This window comes from Vicugna pacos, chromosome 4 (genome assembly GCF_048564905.1).
Source record: "Vicugna pacos chromosome 4, VicPac4, whole genome shotgun sequence".
NCBI classification, from domain to species: domain Eukaryota; kingdom Metazoa; phylum Chordata; class Mammalia; order Artiodactyla; family Camelidae; genus Vicugna; species Vicugna pacos.
In genome coordinates, this window is record NC_132990.1 from 49,640,105 (window position 1) to 49,660,070 (window position 19,966).

The 19,966-nt window shown below is 51.3% G+C and overlaps 1 protein-coding gene across 1 annotated transcript in view; it reads right to left on the reverse strand.

Annotated features, from left to right (window-relative positions):
* SHB (SH2 domain containing adaptor protein B) overlaps window positions 1–19,966 on the reverse strand; it is a 125,763-nt gene that overhangs the window by 71,273 nt on the left and 34,524 nt on the right. The window contains exon 2 of the mRNA XM_006204074.4: window positions 7,824–7,944. Coding sequence (XP_006204136.4) covers window positions 7,824–7,944 — 121 coding nt within the window. The remainder of the gene's footprint in view (window positions 1–7,823; window positions 7,945–19,966) is intronic.

Genomic DNA, 19,966 nt, shown 5'->3' on the forward strand with positions numbered 1-19,966 from the left:
AAGCAAACCTATTGTTACTCAGCATCCCTCCCTTGCACAGCCAGGCACTGATCCCACAGAGAGAGGGGGGCCTGAAATTGGACTCGGTTCCAGTTAGCCTCCAAGACTCAGCTTTCTCATCTGCAAAATGGAAATAATGACACTGCTTCCTCTCAGAGCCTTAGGGATATTCTGGCATAATCTGTAAAAGATGTCCTTTAAATACAGCCTCTGTCATCATTACAAACTTCCAGAAAGCCAACCTGAGCCCTAGTTAGAGGAGGGTACTAATTAATTAGTCAAATAATAGGGTGTGGGGCAAATCACTAAATCTCCCTCTTCAGGGCTTCTGGAGGGGCAGAAACTGCGGTAGGCAGTCTTCCTGCTCACCCTTGCAAACCAGCTCCTCCCCAGTGCCACCCCCCAGGGTGGCCCCAATGCCACTAGAGCCCAGGAGCCCTCCTCTGAACACATGAATGCAATGATGCCAAGTCTGAACCCACTGAATCCTCCCCCAAGAACCTTCCTTCCTCTTCTCAGATAGGACAGTCCCCATCGTAACGGACACTCATCCTCCCACTCACCAGGATCCCAGCTCCTCCCTCCTTCCTACCCACTGCACCCCAAGGCTGGCAAGCTCTTCCGCCCCACCCACCCACTCCTGGCTGCAGCACCCTACAGTACCCTGGCTCTGGTCTCACGCCCCTGGCCTAGATGACTATTGTAGCCACAGAACCACAGAACCAGTCTCCCCGCCTCCTGCTTCTGTTTGCTCTAATACATCCTCTGCACCCAAGCGGTGCGACGTCCTAAACAACTTCCTAACCGGCTCAGGACAGGTGGTGCTTCCCCACAGCCTCCATGCTCTGCTCACACACAAGGCTTTGGTGGGTAGGCAGAGGATACCTGCAGCTTTGCTGCTGACGGACTTAAGTCTACTTCTGGACAGGCATTTCCATCAGTTTCTGTGCCTTCAGATCTTTTAATGTCTCTCTGGGATTCTGAAGGGCAAGGGGTAAATGGGGAAGTGAGCTCCTCTATTTCATATTCCTATTCCTTCATTTCTACCTTTGGGAGGATGCCTTTTCTTTCACAGCTGCCAGGAAAGAGAAGGAGATAGGGGCCGCAGTCCTGGGCGTCTGGGCCCTCACTGCCAAGTGCTCAGCAAGATATCCCAGCCAGCATCCTGGGCCCTCATACCTAAGAGGCTGGTGCCAGCACACAGGATGGTGCTTGCTGCTCTGGGAAAATCCATGACAACCCCAGAGTCTGCGCTCCTGCACCGAAGCCAAAAAGAGAGAAGAATGCAGCTGCAGCCGCTGGGCCAGAGCTGTGTCCCTCAAACTCTGAAGACAGAAATGAGGCCATACTATGTCCTGAAGGTGGCCAGCGCTCTGGGGACAAGTCTCCACTCTGCTCTTGACTTGTGAGAAAGCCCTTCAGCTACAGTGATCAGAGGCTGTGGAGTGTCTGGGATACAGACCTCCCCACACCAGAGTTCCCAGAAATGAGTTTATGGGAATCACAGTTACATAACACTCCCCTTTGATTCTGCACCCAGAGTGAAAGCTTCACAAGAACGGGGACTCCGCTTTGTTCACTGCTCAGCCTCAAGAGCACAGAATGATGCCAGCACACAGTGGAGATCAGTTCTGTCTCCCCTCTGGGGGAGACCCATCCAGTGAATCGCAAACACCCATCCACTGAACGAACATATTGCACTTTGTTCCCTGATTCAGGCCCTATGACTCTAGGCAAGCGTGTCTTGCAAAATGGGAAAAGTTGTTTACAGTAAATAATTGTTTACTGTTCGCTTCCTTTTTGTTCATTCATTTTCCATATAGACTTGTATTCCTGAGCTCATTCATTCAATTGGTGAATATGTACTCAGCCAGAGGAGACATGAGGACAGTAAGACCCAGTCCCCTCCTTCAGGGAGCTCTCAGCCAGGAGGGAGCAGGGAGAAGAGGCACAACTGGACCTCGCCAGGCAGTCCCCCAGCGTAGGGACAGAACTGGTCTCCAAGACGGAGCAAAGCTCCAAGGGTCTCCTGCCTGACTCCCACCCAACTCCCACCCAACTCCCACCCAGAGGCCAAGCCAGCTCCTTCCCTACATCCCTACCCAGTTAGCAACTGCTTAAACTCAAACTTTTCAGATCTGGCACTCTTCAGAGGTAGACAGGATGTCTCTGGGCTCCTGAGGGGGCCTCAGCATGTCAGTCTGTCAGCCCTGGGTCCCTGGAATTAATAACAGCCTCAAACATTCAAAAATTATTTACTGAGTTCTTACTTCATCTCCCCCAGGCAACAAGGGGTCCCCATGTGACAGAGGCCAGGGTCTGGCCCATAGCAGGGGTACAGTCTATGACTGTCAGCTTTCTGTGGCCTGTCCTAATCCTGCTGCAACTTTCCTGAAAAGCTGAACAAGCTCAGTGTCAAGGGTCAAAAGGGTGTGTGGGGTGAGAAAGCGACTACCAGTGTGGGCCCATTGGTCACCATGGAAACCTTGGCTTCCTGCTCCCCTCCTAGGCAGCTCCCATCCCTGCCTGGCCTCCCTGAGCCTGGAGCTCAGCAGGTGAGCACCAACGGGCTGGGCGTGTAAGCTGTACTGTTTCTCAAGAACAGGAAAGTCATCGGGTGACTAATACAAAATCTATTTACACTTGATTATCTGCTTCCTGTCCGGTAGGTAAGTCATTCTGGTAAATGATAGACCAGCCAGGGAACTCAGCACAGTCCACGACCAAGCCTTGTCTGTCAGGCAGGAGGTGCAAGAGCAGGTTTCAAACATTTCAAAACAAAGCCCAGGAGCCCTGTGTTAAAAGTCAGAAGACTTGCTCTGCGGCTTGCTGCTGTGTGACTCTGGTCAGTTCATGCCCTTCTCTGGGCTTCAAGCAGAAGCGTGCCTACTAGCACATGGAGTTAAAAGGGACAGAAGGCAAGTTGTGAGCAAGGCAAACAAACAGCCACGCCAGGGCAGCAGGGCTGTGTGTGAAATGGCTTTCTTTTAATTTCCTCTTATTATGCTATAAAGTTGATTTAATAATAAAAACATGCTGAGGACTTTTTAATGTATAATTGCTTACATATTAAAAATTATATGAAAATGTTTTCAATTAATGCTTCTGTGATTCATCCTGTGAGATGACACTTTGAACAATTTTATACAGGATGGTGCCAGGTGTAGGGGCGGGAGTCACACCTGAAAAGGAAGCCAAAGTAACTGTAAAATTCCCAGTTACTTCTGCAGATCCTCTGGGAGTCCTGGACAGACACAAGAGTTTTAGCTGCAGGTGAGGGCTCCAGAGGGCACTGCTTTTCCTGGTTTTGCTGCTTATTTATTAACCTTTCTGAGACTCAGTATTCTCATCTGTAAAATGGGGGGGGGGGGTTGATCGTAATACCTAGACCTCACAGGCTCCTTGGAGGATTAAATGAGCTAATCATAGAGCAGAGCCTGGCACACAGGAAAGCCCTCTGAAAAAAACTAACCACCACTGTCCCTGTCATCAACACCAGTCCCTGTCACCAACACCACTGCGGCACCTCTGAGAATTCCTGGGGCTGAAGGCCTGGGGAGGAAAGATCCCAGGTGAGAAATATTCTGTGCCTTTAGGCTAACTAGGGCCTCATGATCTGATCAGTCTTTACAAGCTCTTGCCCCACGTGCTTTTCCTGTCGGGATCCTATCAGAAGCCTCATCTCCCGCCACTCCTCTCCAGCAGAGAGTTCCCACGCCTCCGTAACTTTGCTCAAGCTCTTTTCTCTGCCTGGTTGCCAGCTCTCATCACCACCCATTCTACCTCCCACCCCACTCAGATGGCCCAGACTGGAAGCTGCTGTCTCTTCTCTGAACTCCTGGGGATTCACCAGCTCACCTCTGCATACCAACCAGCCCCTCTACCCGTGTTCCATGCCTGTCTCCCTGCTTCATGGATATTCCTGGAGGCAAGGGAGGTATCTGCCCAGGTTCCATGGTCCAGACTCCAACACAGCAGGGCTTGGCAAGGGCCCCAGCGGAGACTGGCCAGAGGATTTAACAGCACAGAAAACAATGTGAAGGACCAAACAGACCCTCTGCACCCCCAACAGCAACAATGTCACACACATGTGCAAAGCTTGTTCTTCTACCCAAGCCTCACATCAGTGTTACATGCTCTATTTACAATGAGGACACTGTGGCCTCCAAGAGGCTACACATCCTGACCCACCCAGGCACCCAAGTTAGCCTGACTTGGAACCCAGCAGCCTTCCCACCGCATCAGCAGGTCTCTGTGCATCTGGACCCCTCAAGCCCCAGGATCAAGACTCAGGGAAGAATTAAACAATGGGCTGCAAAGCAGGGCTTTAGGGAGAGGCTAATTCTATTGGCTCAACGGGTGGTTTGGCATGGGGGCACCAATTACACAGACACTGGGGCAGGAAGGAAACCCAGAAGTGGTATGATTCTTCCTCTTCAATTTACACGTGGAAAAGGCCAAGACCAGAATCTGACCTCAAGTGATAAGCCAAGGATGATGAAAAGGGGAACTGGGACTGAACAGTTGGCACGAGTCAGGCTGGCACTGAGAAAGGAAGCTGCCAGTGCTAACCAGATCCTCTCCTACTCAGGTGCTCCCTTCACGGGGCTGGTGCTGGGTGTCTAATGATGGGGTGATGGGGCAGGACACAGTGAATCATGACATCCTGGAGCTCAAAGTTGACACAGACTGGAAAGGTCGCTTGAGCCAACCACGCATCTGAGACTTAAATACCTTCATCTCCCAATGCTGGTTGTCTTGCCTCTGCTTGGATGCCTCCAGGGATGGGCAACTCACTGCCTCACAAGACAGCTTCACATTTAATTGGTGGGCTAAAAAAAGTTCTCAAAAGAATCATGACTTTTTTGAGTCTCAGTGTCCCTACTTATAAAAAGGGAAGCCTGGACTGGGTCACTAGCTTTCTAACCGGGTTCCATAGAGCCCTAGGGTGTTATGGAGATATTGCCAGAGCGGCTGCTGGAGTGAGAAAGGTGATGAGGGCACAACGTAAGGCCCAGGCAGACATGGGTTCTGAGGTTCCATAGAGAGCTGAGCCTCCATTTTGGAGCCAGAGCCTAATTCCTCTGGGTGACACAAAGAGGAGCCCGGGAGAGAGAGTAAGTTGAGGCAGACAGAGGGGAGGGGGTCAGAGGAGCCCCTGAGAAAACAAGCATGCTTCTCCATGCCCTCCATACAGCCAGTGGGCTGGGCCGAGTTCTCTGTTCACAAAAGCACACCTCCCACCAGCTCCCCATCACCTGCTGCATGGAGCCAAGGACACAGAGAACAAAACCTCATCAGTTAATCACGGGCCGTGTTCCCCATGCTGGGGAGCCTGAAAATCAAGCTGCAGTGAGTGCGCTGGGGCTGGACAGGCCCTGAAAGAAGTCCTGCACGGTGGTTAAAAGAAGGCCTTGGAAGACAGCCCCCCAAATGACTACCCAGCTATGTTGCCTTGGACTAGTTACTTAATCTTTCTGTGCCTCAGTTTCTTTATTGGTAAAATGGGCACCTATACTTCAAAGAGCGATGGTGAGGATCCAATGTCACACCAAGTGCCGTAAACAAGTACGAGAGAACCTAGCAGTGGCCTCCACGCCGCTGCTGTTATTACCGACCCATCACTCCATAAACAGGTGAAAACAGAGGCACAGAACGTGCTGCCAGAGTCAGACAGCCAGCTCGCAGCCAAAAGCAGCTGGAAGTACTATTGACTGCCCACTCTAAGGCTGTGCTTCTCAAGGGGAACTGAGGCCCAGGGGTCACTTTGGTGGCAAGTGGCCATCCCGGATCTGCTTGGCTCAAGCCTGGGCTCCTTCCAAACCAGCACAAGAGAGGCCACGCTCTTCCCAGCAACATTACTCTCCGTACCAAAGATGCCTGCCCAGTTACTAGAAGCTAAGTGCACACATACACATAAGTATGACAGCAGCAAAAAACATCACCATAAGAGACTGAATGTAACTTGTTCCGTGCCACCTCCTGCTCCGCTGCCGACCCCAGCACGGCCTCCTTATCCTGCTCTCCCCCGGGAGCTTCAAGGCAGCTCAGTGAGCTATTTCCTGGAACATTTATGCCGTGCTGGCTCACCCCAGCCCCCATCCCTGCCATCAGTCCTGCGGTGACGGTGACGTTACACACAAAGAATTCCAAGTCAAAGAGAGCTGCCGCAAGGTCATCACAACCAGAAAACGTCCTGTTTAATCACCTATTTCCTTAAAAAACAAAAAAGGTAAAAAAAAAAAGGGGGGGGGTAAATTTAGGCATAGTCTCCAAGGTAGGAAGAAAGCACAGAGCAGCTATAGAAGAAAGCTTCTTCAGAGAGAGAAAGCCTGAGATATTAACAGATTTCTGGTGAACTCCAACTGCCCTGCCTTGGACCTGGCACCCGTGGGTGTGCCTCATTAAAAAGCCAAAGTCCCATAGGACAGTTCCACCCAGCTAACCATCTCCTCACTGCTGAGGTTCACGGCAGCACCCAGGAGGAGCCTGGCTCCACTCCAAAGAGGCCAGGCAGTGGTGGACACTCCCCAGAGCCTGGGCTCCCGGCAGGTGTCCCAGCCCCACCTCCTTCAGCTCCTTGCCTCCATGTTCTATAGATGCAGGTCTGAGCCTCTCACTTCTACTTGTCCTCAGTCTCCCTCACCTGTGAAATGAGACAACACCTCCTTTGCAGGGACACGGTGAGGTTTAATGAGTGGGTATGTCAAAGGGCCTAGTACAGAGCCTGGGACCTGGCAGGGGCTCCAGCTTCAATGGCTTCTGCCATTTCCTCATGTCCCAGAGACCCCAGCATTAAACATAACATTACACTTTCTTCAGCAAGATACCCCAAAGACTGCCTGCTAAGCACAGGCCACGCTTGCCAGTCTGTCTCCAACTTACTGTGTGTCCTCGGGCAAGTCCCCCCTCCCTCCTAGCCTCAGTTTCCCCATCTGTAAGATGAGGCTGTTGGGTTTTGATGACCTCAAAGATCCTTTGCTGTGCTGACGTATGAATATGTCAGAGTCCCAGAGTCACTCCTGGACCTACCACCCCCTTAAACCTGGGCTGAGGCCCGCTGAATGCAAGACTGGCGGGAGCTACAGGGAGGGCAGGGCCCCGAGGGCTGAGCTGGGCCAGGGCTGCTTCATGGAGCCTGGTGCAGGTCCTGGGACGTGGGTGGAGGTGAGGTGATGTGACAGCGGGAATGAGTGTTACTGCAGGCCTCAGGTGAAGATTCCGCCAGCAGACCTGCTTCCCTGAGTTGCTGGAAGAGAGCAGGCTGCCCCACCCTTAGGTCCCCGGCCCCAAACACACACTCAGCAATTGGCCTCTTGCCCATCAGAGGCTGCTTTACCAGGAGAGACTAGGAAAATGGGAGAGGGCACAAGACGTGGCCCTCCAGTAGTCCGGCTGAAGTCCCTATGGGTCAACTGCTTCCTGCCTCAGCCCTTCACCAAGTGGCCAGGTGTTCTGGAGGCCTCAAAACTGGGGGCCACCTGTCCACACTCTGCAGCACATTGTGCCCTGACTCATGCCCCTGCCTTTTGCGGGGTCAGGGGGGTCCAACCCACACAGCTGCTCCTCTGTGTCCCTATCTTGGTTAACTGCACTTGGTACCCTGGTATCTGGACTGTCAGTGTGCCCTATTAGAGTCTTCCTGAGGTCGGTGAAACATGAACTGATATACTGCAGTGAAGATTCAACAGAGCGCTGCCTCCTTACCACCACTTTGAAAGCACAAACCTTCCCCTGTAGAGGCTGGCAGGGGATGGTGTGAAGGGGCAACCCCTCTACCCAGCTGCTGAGTTGTAAGTCTCTGTGCCACGGGCTCCGCTTACCTGTCATAATCCTCTGGGCCTCGTAGGGCTCCATGTAGCCGGCACTCTCCCCCTTTCCTGCTTTGCTTTTGAGATCATTCTTGGCATCAAAGGGATCTGAGTAGTCATCAGCGATGGTCACCTGCAGGGAAGAAGATGGCAGGGGTGAGTCCACCTGTGGCTTTCTACTTCACTTCTGTTCACAGCCAGGCTTGGCTCCAACAAATATAAATTGAGCCTGCGCCAGACAGGCCAGGAGTCAGGAGCAGAAGCAGGAACCAGAGATGGTGTCCACCCTCAGGGAGCTCTGACTCTCACAGGGGTAACAAAGGGACCCAGGCTGGCAGTGCTCCCTCTCGAGGGAGGGGCCCGAGTCTGGGTGTGTAGGGTGGCCACTCCTGGCACAGTGAAGTGAGAACAGAAGGGCATCCAAGTGGACAAGCACAGAGGCAAGAACCTGGACGGTGTCCTCAGGGAATACGATTTGCTCAATTTAATGGAATGGAAACGGAGTAAATTTGGAAAGGAGCTCACAGAAAGCCTGGAAATGCTGACACGCTCCTGGTGCCAGCTGAGGCAGAGAAGAGCTTGTCTACAGATAATTACGTCCAGCGTTCCATTTTCCCCAAATCTGGAACACAACCATGCCTTGGGTAATCAGACAACAATTTGGTGAGGTCAACGCTCTGCAAAGATGACTGTGGCTCCAGACAGGCCCAGTGAGAACACAAAAGCAGCTCAGGGATGGATGGACAGACAGACTGCCAGGGCAAGAAAGGGCCCTGGAAGCAACACATAGGAAGACCCTCCTATAACAGATGCAGAAACTGGCTCCAGAGCGGGCAGGGCTCAACCCAGACCGTCGGCTGGATGCTCTGCCTCCCAGGACCCTTCCTGGCCTCCTCGTTTGCCTGTATTCCAGAAAACAGTAAAGTTCTACAACAAACAGAGCAGTCACCTGGGGGTAGGCAGTAGGGGCAGCGAGGGGAGTTCCCTGAGAGTGTGGGAATCTGGGATTTGAACACTTCAGAGACAAAGTTCCATTTTCCCTGGAGAAGGGTGAAAGTTCTCGGTAGAAGGCTGAGCAAACACGGCAACTTTTCCTCCCATTTCTTACTTCCTAACCTTCAAGCGGGGCACCTTCACCAAAGGGGAAAGGACAGGAACCTGCCAAACCTGTTCCCTTTCAATGCACACTTGCTCCACCACAAACTCACTGTGACTTCTGCCTCTTTGGTCACACATCTGGCAAAAGGCAAATCCTCAGCCTTCCAGCCAGGGCCACCCAGCTGCCTCTCTTGGGAGGGGGTAGGTTAGCATTTCTCTTAACCCTTGGGGTTTCATGAATTGTTATTTAAATTGTGGGTTTAATTAGAAACCACAGGAGTCTCCGCTCTCTCTCAGCTCTTGGAATGTAAGGCATTTGAGGAGCCTGTAAACCCAGGGGAAGGGAAAAACCCTCTTTGTCTGCTGGGTAAATGGGAGTTTGTGGCAGCAGCCCTGGCAGGGTGAGCGAGTGACCTCCAGCTGCCAGGAACGGGATGCCCGCAGAGGGCCAGCAGGCAGCAGCCCTGTCACGGGCGTGCGGCCGGGGCGGGGGAGGGGGTGACGAGAGGCATAGCACACAGAGTCACTGCTCCTGGGACAAGAGCGGGCGCATCAGTGAAAGACCCAAGGCTGGAGCGCCCATCATCTGAGCATGAGCGGCCCCGCTGCCCCCGCTACACTGCATCTATGCGGCTGTGGGTCAGGCTCTTGAGTCCCAGCAGAGGAACTTTCAGGTACTGACACTGTTGTAATCGTGGCCTTTCTGGAGACTCATTGAGCTCAAATGACACCAGGCAGGGAAAGATGGGGGTGGGGGAGCACTAGGGCCAGCAACGTCTTTCATATGCTATTTTATGCAACCATTTGCAGAATGCATTAGAGAGAAAATCAGACACGTGAACCAGTGTCATACAGAACAGCTCAGATGCCGATCTGGTATAGGGTTTTGTGTCTCGGAGTTCAAGGGGCCAGAAGCGCAATGGAGAAAATGCTGAACCTGCTGTGGGTGACATCTAATCTCACTTCTCTCATCCTGGACTTCCTTACTGTCTCTTTTCAACATGAATACCCTCCATTTAATCTGCAGTGAGGAAGGGAGCAAATATTTCCCCAAGAAAGTAAAATCATTCGGACGGATTAGCTGAGGAGGGTGTTGGGCTGCAGGCTCCGTAATCTAGAAATCAACATTTCAACTCCTCTCGGAAGTGCTCTGTAATTTGCAAACACAGAGGCTTGCAGGATATAAACCAAATCTTTGTTCGCCCTGGGACGGGAGCTCTGGGAGGCCTTCGGTTCAGCAGGCGCTATCTGTATTTTCTAATTAAAATGAGATCTGAGCTCGGCTGTCACAGGGCCCTCCAGCTGCCTGCCCTGCTTACTTCCGTTTCAATAAGAATTTACAAATCCTAAAACCAGGAAAAGCCCCTGGTCTCTGTTGACATATGGTTCCAGTTATACCTGCTGACAGTTGAAAATCCTTCCGTTTAAAAAAAAACTTAAAATTCTGTTAGTTTAAGAAGCAAATCGGAAGGTTCCTAAAATGTATATTTAATCAATTTGCCTTCAAACTTCAAAGTGAGGTTGGTAGAGGTGAGGGAATTTGAGGTTTGAGCAATGTGAAACTCGGCAAACACTCACTGAGTTGTCTGACCTTTTGTAAAATCATGTCCTGGTTTTTGGAGTAAAAATTTAACCAGGTGTTAGGAGAGTTGAGTGGGGAGTGTAACCACAGTGCCGTGTGATGTGCCCCAGGCCTCAGGCACGAGCACTGGGCAGTGCGGTCACTGTCCAAGCTGCCCACGGCTCACTGTAAGTCAGGATGGCCAGGCAGGGGGCTTGAGTGAAGGCTGTTAATTTTCTGAATTAAAAGAAAGGGAATGAGTTTCTCCAGAAGCGGGCTTGGATTCCTGGTGGGGTTGCTTTCGCTTTGCTTTAAAACGCCCCAGTTAGTGGACAAGTCCCTTAAATCTGATTGAACAATTCAAGCAGAAGGGAGCGAGCCGGGACTTCTCTGCAGGTCGGGTCACCTGGGCGCATGAGAAGCTCTCCCTGCTTTGATTTGGACTGGCAAAGACCTGGCAGGGCACTGGACCCTCCGTGTGGCCTGTTTGCCTTAGGGCAGGCGCGGGGCTGAGGGGAACCCAGGCCACCAGTCCCACCAGTCTACCAGAGAGCAGAGCAGCAGGAAGACGGGGCTGTCAGAACGCAGCTGCCTAACCGGTAGTCATCTTCTTTTGTTTTCTTGGCCTCCTAGGTTGGGCATACTGGCCCATCTCTGAAAAAGAAGCCAGGTTATGGCTAAACCCCAAGCAGGCCTTTTCTTGCTTTCAAACAAAACTGGAGAACCCAGGTCAGCCCAGTGCCCCTAAAAGACTTTCACAGGCTCATAAAGCAGTGAAATGGGTGGAAGGGGGAACAGGCTTGAGAGACCTGTTCTAACCTCCCATTGCCTTGTACATAGCCCATTGCAGTCCAGAGGGTTCTAGAATTCCACCACACCCAGCACCTCTCTGACAAGGCTCTGGGAGCTGGCTGCAGACTAGGAGTCGACTCCACTGGCCTCCTTTCTATTTAGCACCACTCTGCTGGGTGGAACTGGTCCCTCCCCTCCAGCAGTCTGAGGCTGAGGGTTTCTATCCTGGGGATTTAGCTTTGTAATAGGAGGTAGTCTTCCTATTCATCCCCAAGGGAAGACGCAGAGGAAGGTGGGTGCCATCACTTGGCTACGTGGCCACACACTTTAGTGAGACAGTTGCACCTGTGTGGGGCACTGGATCCTCTCCACAGGCTCTGGGTGGAAGGGTGAATTGGCAGAGCCACTTTGAAGGATAACTTTGGGCAGAATCCATTAAAATCCAAAAATGCACATGGGTTGACCCAGTGACTTCACTTTTCAGTACTTATTCCCAAATGTGCACAGGGAGACATGGGCAAGGATGCTCCCTGGAGCAAGTGATAAAGAGCCCCTGCTATATCCATCAAAGGGGAACTGCTAAATAAACCATGCCAGTTTCATATTATGGATTATGCAGCAGGTTAAAAAAAAGCAGTCGCTCTATAGCTATCTACCTGCACTAACTTAGTTCTCCATGACATAGCTCTGAATGGAAAGTAAGCAGGTTATAGAATGATACATACAAGATGATACCTATTTATGAAAAACAAAACAGAAACCTGTATCTCTATTTAATATAAAGAAAACGTCTAGGGAGACAGACACTTCAGACTGGTATCTCCTCTGGGAGGAGAGGGGACTGGGAGTGAGGTAATGAGCAGAAATAAAAGGAAACTTGTCTATAATGTTAACACATTTTTCAAACAAACAAACAAAAAGCCTTACTAATGTAGTATACACAAAACCAAACTTTTAAAAGTGTACTCCTTTTCACAGGTTATTTTTGGTACAGATAGATAAACTGTTTCCCAAACTTGCCTGAAGATAGGCATGGCCTGGAATCTTTGTTTAAAAAAGCAGATTCCTAGCCCCAATAATTTGTATATTTAATAAGCAACTTGGGTGATTCTTATGAGTAAAGTTTAGGAAATGTTAAGCTAGAGCCAGCCCTCTGGCCCACCAATCAAAAGCTAAACCTCCAGATATTACTCTGGAATTTCAATTTTCCCAGGTATTTCTCAGCCCTATTCATTAAAGTGAAGCAAGAAGTCAGTGTTAAATGCAGCTCTCTCTTGCTTTCTTCCCTGCGGATAAACTGGAGTGAGATGATCCCACAGGCATTGGTCCATCTCCAGGATCTGAGACGTGGAGGTAATGGCATCCTCTGTGCAATCTTGTGGGCTGGCCCAGATTGAGCAACACTCCTGAGCAGGGGGAGGCAAGACCCTGCCCTGCCCCACGAGGGAGGCCCAGGCCCACGCTGATCCTGGCTGTGAACATGTGCAAGGCAATCTGTTTAGAAGCACAGACTCTTTCAAGCCAAGACTACCTGGCTCTCAGCAAACTCTCCAGGAAGATCACTCCAGGGAGGGCTGGCAGGACTGTGGAGAAGAGACACTGCTGAAATGCACAGGCACCCCTGCTAAAATCACTCAAACTTGCTAAAAAGGAGGGACACAAGGAGAAGCAGTCGCCACCTTCCACGAGTGCGTGGCCCACACTGTCTCCACTGCCCCATTCACCTTCCTGTGCTCTACTGTCTGTGGGAACTGGCTCCCCCTTAGCCACTTGCTGGATGAGGCAAGAACAAGTCTCCCCAACTCTAGGCTGTTCTCCTTGCCCTGGAAAGTGAGGGGGCAGCACCCCATGAGGTCTTGGGTCCTTTCCAGGCCCATGACTTCTTTCTGCTCCCCTCCAAAGCAAAATGCATATGAACACACCTGGGAAAGTTCTATATGGTCCCAGTCGGGCCATTTCCTTAACAATTCACCATTAAGACTGCGTTAGCTTTCTTAACGGTTTGAGGGTCATGGATCTCTTTGGGAATCTTGTAACTGATGAAGTTGTTGCTCCCTCCATTATGTTTATATAGGCCCACAAAGTGTTGGGCACATTTGAGAAAGGTCAGGAGCCCCAGATTAAATGACCAAGCCCCCTGGCATTAGAGCTACTTTAAAAAAAACAGCTAAGATGAGATGTACTCTCTCAGCCTTAGGCAAGGCAGCGAGTGCTGACTCTATCGCAATTCATCATACGCAACTGCAAATACGGAATGGTATATAACTGGCTATCTCGCTGTGCGGGGCCGCAGGGCAAGCTGGGCGGGGGTACTATGAAGGGACAGCCTTGGGCACTTCATCTTGGCTTGCCAGCTTGAAACCCAGGAGCCACACAGAGGCAACCCGGCCCTCTTCCCCACTTTAGGGGCCAGGAGGGCTCTTTGAAGGTGAGCAAACAGCTCGCAGGGCATGAGATGGCAGCAGCAGCCAGATGGGTCCATGCCTCTGCCCCCATCTGGGGACTGGCAGACTGGAGTCCTGGTCTTCCTTTGGGACCTACTGTGACACAGGTCCTGGCAGGCCAGATGTCCCCCAAGATGGAGACTCTGCTGCCACGCCAACCAAGAGATGGTGCTAATGAAACAGGGATCTGGGGGTCTGGAAAGGGCTTCCAATGACCGGGGGCTGCCCAGAGAGGAGGCAGTGGACAGATGTTCTGCACGGACCCAGATTATACAGAAGCTAGCTTAGTGAGTCAGGAAGAACATCCAACAGCCAATAAAAGGACTCGCTGCCTGGGAACAGGAGCTTCTGCCATTTGGGTGTCCAAGCAGAAGCTCTAAGGTGGGCGTCTGCTTTGGGAAGACTAACTGGATAACACCTGTCTGTGCTGTCACATTTAGCACAGTTTTGGCTGCCCCACAGCAGAACTTCAGCTTCAGGGAAGGCCTAGGTGGGTGGCTGTTTGCAGAACCCCCATCATGACCGAGGCAGGTGGTGTTTCCAAAGCCCCAGAGCTGGACAGTGGCAGGTGGGCTGCGGAAACTGCTGGGGCTGTGCAAACACACAGAAAGACAAGTGGCACCCCAGAAAGGACAGCGCCAAGCAGGAACAGCCCAGGCAGTTCTGGAGCCGAGCTGGCTCTACTATACCCTTGCTGGGTAACTCTGCTTTGTCTCTTTGAGCTTCAGCAACTCATCTGTGAAATGGGGCAAAATTGCTTTCTCAGCTTCACATGACTGTCATGAATAGCAAATAATGAGATGTTCTGGGGTTGTGTCAGTAGTTTATAAAGAACAGGCTATGGTGACAGCTCCCGGGTGCCCAGGATTGAGTTAAGTGCTGGTGTCTCTGCCCACAAGAAGCTGAAAATCTAGTGGGGAAGACAAAACAAAGACCTGAGAAGAAACCCCCATCAAGGGCGCAGTGATTACACAGAGAAAATTGGCTGCAATTAGGCATGACAACAGCTGTCACATTTCTCAACCACAAAAGGAAAAATGCTTGTGAACGATCTTTTTTCCCCTCTTGTGCTATGGGCCACCTGGCTAAGAGGTAGAGAACCTCAGGGCCCTCCCCTAACCCCTGTGTGCTGAGACGGCAGGGTGCTCCTGGTCCCCACCTGTGTCCAGGTCTCTGGAGTGGGGGGTGGGGGTGCCACAGAACCAGGCTGTACAGGGACAGACACAAGCAAGCAGCCCTCGCTCGCCTCGTTCTGTCCCTGGCTTTGACCATCATACACCAACTCTCCTTACAGGCGCACTAATTAATCATTTCTGACACAGCAAAAAAATTAATTTGGGCAAGATTAATTAGCTACATTCACACATTCAGCTGAAACTCCTGGAAATCAGATGGTGGGGAGGGTGTTTTTCCACACCGACCTCTGAGGACTGGTTCCCTTTCTCTCCTCTAAGGTCTGACTCAGACATGCAGAGTCACCTCAAAGTTCTAGGCCCCACTTTCATACGTGGCGGCCAGGTGTTTTGTCCATCTGGCTTCACGGTTCAGTCATTTGGGACAGCCGTCAGTACTCAAGTAGCTGCCATGTGTTTCTTCGTGCAGACCTTGGGTGCTTTACTGCAAACGCTTCTTTACAAACTAGCCAGTTACCTGGCCCACATGTCAGGAGGCGGTGGTCTCCACTGGTCTTTCCAGTCCTACCCCTCCCACGGCCACAGCTGCTTGCTTAGACACCTGCAGGCTCCAACTTGTCGGGGAAAAATGCATTCTAAATTACAGCCTCTGTCAGCGCCTCTAGGGCCCTGCTTGCTCGCCTCCCCCCTACTCACCCGCACACCCCACCCTCCTTCAGTTTCACCCTGTGGAGAAGGCTGTGGGTTCCAGGTGGGAGGCTGCTGGAGCAGAGCTTGGCACGGCCCTGTTTACCCCAGAACCTCACTGTTATGTGGCAGGGACCAGCTTCTCAGCATCTCTCAAGCAGTGGGAGGTTCTATTTTGAACACAGAAATAGCTCAATCCTGGAATTTCTTAACTGCTTTCAGCCAGGGCTATGGATAGAGAATTCAGTGCATTCCTCCCAAGGACAGAAGCACCCGGGGGTCTGTGGCGTCATTACAGGTAAGGTTAGAGCTAAAGGGACCCTGGAGACAGTCTAGCCCTGTGGGTTTCAAACTTTTATGTGTGTAATCTGTGCAAAGGAAATCTCACCTGGAATCCCAATATGCACCACTATCCATAGCCTGAAAAGCATGAATCCACTGGGGAGCAGAAGGTCCTGGGAGTAAAGGTCAATGTCATAAACAGATAACCAAATGTTTCCTCACTCCCAGGTCCACATGGTTTCTGCAATACTTGGATGGTTATCTAATTTTTCTCTTGAAATCTTTCCTAAAAATTTCAGACATACCCACCCCTCAGGAAAAGCCCCCTAGCTCCTCTTGCAAAGACCTCCAACCTCACCCGCATCCCCACCCACAGTTCCCTGTGGCAGGTGGGTGCCAGGCCAGGCTCAGCCCACCTGGGGTCACCCACTGGGCCTTCCTTCGTCCTCCCCGGAGCTCTGGCTCAACACTGCCCAGTCCTCCTCCAAACCCCATCAACCTCCCCTGACAGTCCCTTTTCCAAGCTTTCTGCTCAAGGGGGAACAGGTGCCCTCCTGGTGTTTGGGGCCACTCCCTAGAAAGTGCTCACAGATCAGACCAGGGACATGAAGGATAAGACCGAGATCTTCTTCTTTCCCTTGCAGGGCACTCAGGGCTGGAAGGATAGGAGACTGTCGCATCAGGATCTGAAAGTCAGTTACCTCTCTGTGCCGGAGCTTCTTCATCTATACAATGACAACGGGATGAGGACTCAATGAGCCATTCTGAGTGATGCACTTAGAAAGGGCCCGGCACACAGCAAGAACCCAAGAAACATCAGTTGCAATTATCATGCAATTATCATCATCTCAACCCATCATCCAACCTGATGGATTCTCTCCTCTTACTGAGGAGGAAACCAAGGCCAGGGAAGGGGAAGGGTCCTGTGGAGGTCACCCAGATATCCAGGAATAGAATGCTTAGTAGCAGGGTGACAAAACCGGACTCCTACCAAATCCCAGCCACACGAGAACCTGTCATTTGGTAACCTACATATATATTTACAGCCTGCCTATTTCCAAAACGGGTTTTAAACGGCTGAATTTGAGCTGTTTTTCCGTCCCATCTGCAACTCCCTTCCCAGGAAACAATTGGGAATGCCCGTGAGGCTTTCTCACGGTAAATAGGAGGCTCTGTCTAGTAAGAACAACTTTTCCAGTGGACTCACAGGAAAAGTATGTGAAGCAAAAACACAGCACCTAGAAACCAAGGCCTTTCCTGAGGGCTGCAGCGCCTCTGGAAATTGGACCTCTGAGCCCTATGCAGGGCCCAGGAGTGAGCAGGAATGGCCTTCCCACCAGCATGTGCTCTGTGCTCAGGGCCGAGATTAAGGGGAGAGAGGGCTCAGGCTGGCACAGTGCATTTCAATAATCAGCAACAGTGGTGCAGGACTCGTACTAAGCCAAGGGTCTTCTCTCCGAATGAGGCCCATTAGGATGAGTCATGCACATTTCCAACATGGGAGCCTCAAGGCAGGCCAGGCCGACTGCCTTTCAGACACGAGCAGCACCAAATAGCTGCCCACCCCCAGAGTCACTGGCTTTTTATTGAGGACACGAAGCATCGGCCATAATTACCACCAACATCACCACCACCGTATTTGAGGGTTTCCAATTATATTCAGCTTAATAGCCGGTGCTCAATAAATGGTGATTCACTTTTTAAAATAATGCAACTTCTTGAATCCTCCAGCAACCAAGCTTTGATTAACTCTTTCTCACGTGCTGTCCTCTAGGCCAAGAAGCTGTCCTTGAACCTCAAAGCACTTTTTCTTATATGTACTTGGCACCCTCCTAATGTATGGGAAAGTTACTGAGGACAGAGCTTTGCAATGTCATACGCCTGTAACAGTGTCAGTGGCTTGTTCAATACTCCATGTTTATGGTGTGCCAGGTGATAAGCTCTTTGCTGGGAGGCAGGTTCCCTCCACACAGCAGCCAGCCTCTGGGGCACAGCAGAGCCCCCACAAGGTGTGCTGGGCAGGAGCTGGGGCCTGCAGGGACGTACAGGGCAGTACTGGACTCAGAGACTGGAGCTTCAGCGCTTCCTGGCTTCTTAATCAGCTGTGGGGCTCTGGGTATGTCCTCTTCTCTGAGCCTGAGCTCTCCCACCTTCACAGGAAAACACCTTTCTCCAGGGGTAGAAGGAGACTGAGTCAGTGGACCAAGGGATAACACAGTGGCCAGCACACTCTGTTGGCACAGCCGAAGGCACTGGAGAACTCGAAAAGGATGTTATTCTACCTCTGACATGCCACAGGCCAGGTACCTTAGTCTGGGTTCCCCAGACCCTGAAGCTGGGACTCAGGTGCAAGCAGTTTATTTGGGAGCTGACACTTACAAGAGATGAGGAAATGGGCAGCGGAGGGGAACGCAGTAGCTACCAAGGTGGACAACTGAGCACCACTCCACAGGGAAACTGGGAAACCGTACACAACCCACTGCTCAGAATCACTTTACCAAGGGCGAGGGGATTGGGGACCAGACACCAGCTAACTCGTGCTCATCACTGTTGGAGGCTGCTCTTGGGCCCCGACCTCTGGCCTGCCTCACAAGTGGCTGCCTCATTCCAGGTTCTGCGTGAAGCCCTTGGGCAGAAATGTGGATACCAGCCAGCTGGAGAAGGGCTGACTGGCGAGCAGGAGGGACTTGGTGGGGCCTGACAGCATCGGTTGCCTGGGGCTGGGAAGAGCCTCACATCTGGTAGTTTACCCCCAAATGAAGCAATATGAGGGCCCATCAGATCGACCCAGGCTCCTGTCCCTCTTGGCCCCAGGCCTGACCACATCACTGCTGTCCTTTGAGTTTCAGTTTCCTCATTTGTGAAATGGGAAGAAGAATCTCCCTGTCATACCCCCCTCATGAAGCTGTGGGCAGATAATGGCTTTGCAACTCCAATGGGGACTATACAGAATCATGGAATCGGGTCCAAATAAATGCTCGATGAGTCAATGACTTAATGAATCAACAGAGCATCTTTTGGGACATTTCTCTCCAGGGGGATGCCTGACATCCATGCCGATAAGGGGCACTAGTGCTTAGGGCATTAGAAACAAGCAGTTTTCACTGAAGCACCTGCATGCTTCCTGGCTGGGCCACTAACTGGCTGCATGACCTTAGGCAAGTCACATGACTTACTCTTGGTCCTGTTTCCTCACTTACAAGGTGGAAATAGTACTAAGATTTACCTTATGAGGTTGCTATGAGAATTAAGTGTCTTAACATTTGTTGAATGCTTAGAACCATGCACACAGCACAAGATAAGGATTATTTAAGAGTTTAGTAAATAAAATAAGTAAATATATACATGAACGCCTAGCACGTGCACCTACACCTAGATATGCATGTACGTGCACGTCCATGAAGGCACATGTGCCTGCCCACCCGCGGGCTCCAGCAGGCCTCCATTTGTTTTTTCCAGATGTGCTGTGAGGTTAGATGTGTGCCCTCTATCATAGCCAACAGGCAAAGAGAAGGGCTGTGGTCTGCCCTAAACCAAAAAAAATCCAGTGAGCAAAGTCCAGCGAAGGCATTGACCAACAGCTGTGGCCGTGAACCCTGGTCTTTTGTACCAGCCCAGTTATCTGCCTGGCCCAGGCTCCTGTGACAGGTGACCCCAGACCCACTGGCCCTCAGTGATGCATGACACCCTTCGCTGGAGATAATGGAGCCACCAGAGCAAACACTAGCGGGTGAGATGGCAGAAAATGTCCTGATAACCACCCCCTATCCTGCCTCCTTCCTCCAGGTTTATAAGAGGCCTCACCTCTATAGTTCCTCCCACTGGCTTCTTTCTCTAACCTCAGGCTTCTTCACAGATGGCTATGGAGAGCAGAGGAAATGCTCTAAGTGGGGATTTCAGGGAATTTCAAAGACACAGCACAGTGCATTTTATTTCTTGAGTTAATTACTATAGGTTGGTATTTTAAAATGCCAGTACTTCAGGGAGTTTGACATTTATGATGCTCGGGGCCAGCCTCATGGGCATGTGGCCTCTGCAGTCACACAGGGCTCTGACTTGACTAATGCTCTACTGTCGCCATCTTGAAATTATTAGTAATTTTTGAACAAGGGGCCTGCGGATTCTAATTTTGTATCGGGTGGACCCCATAAATTCTAC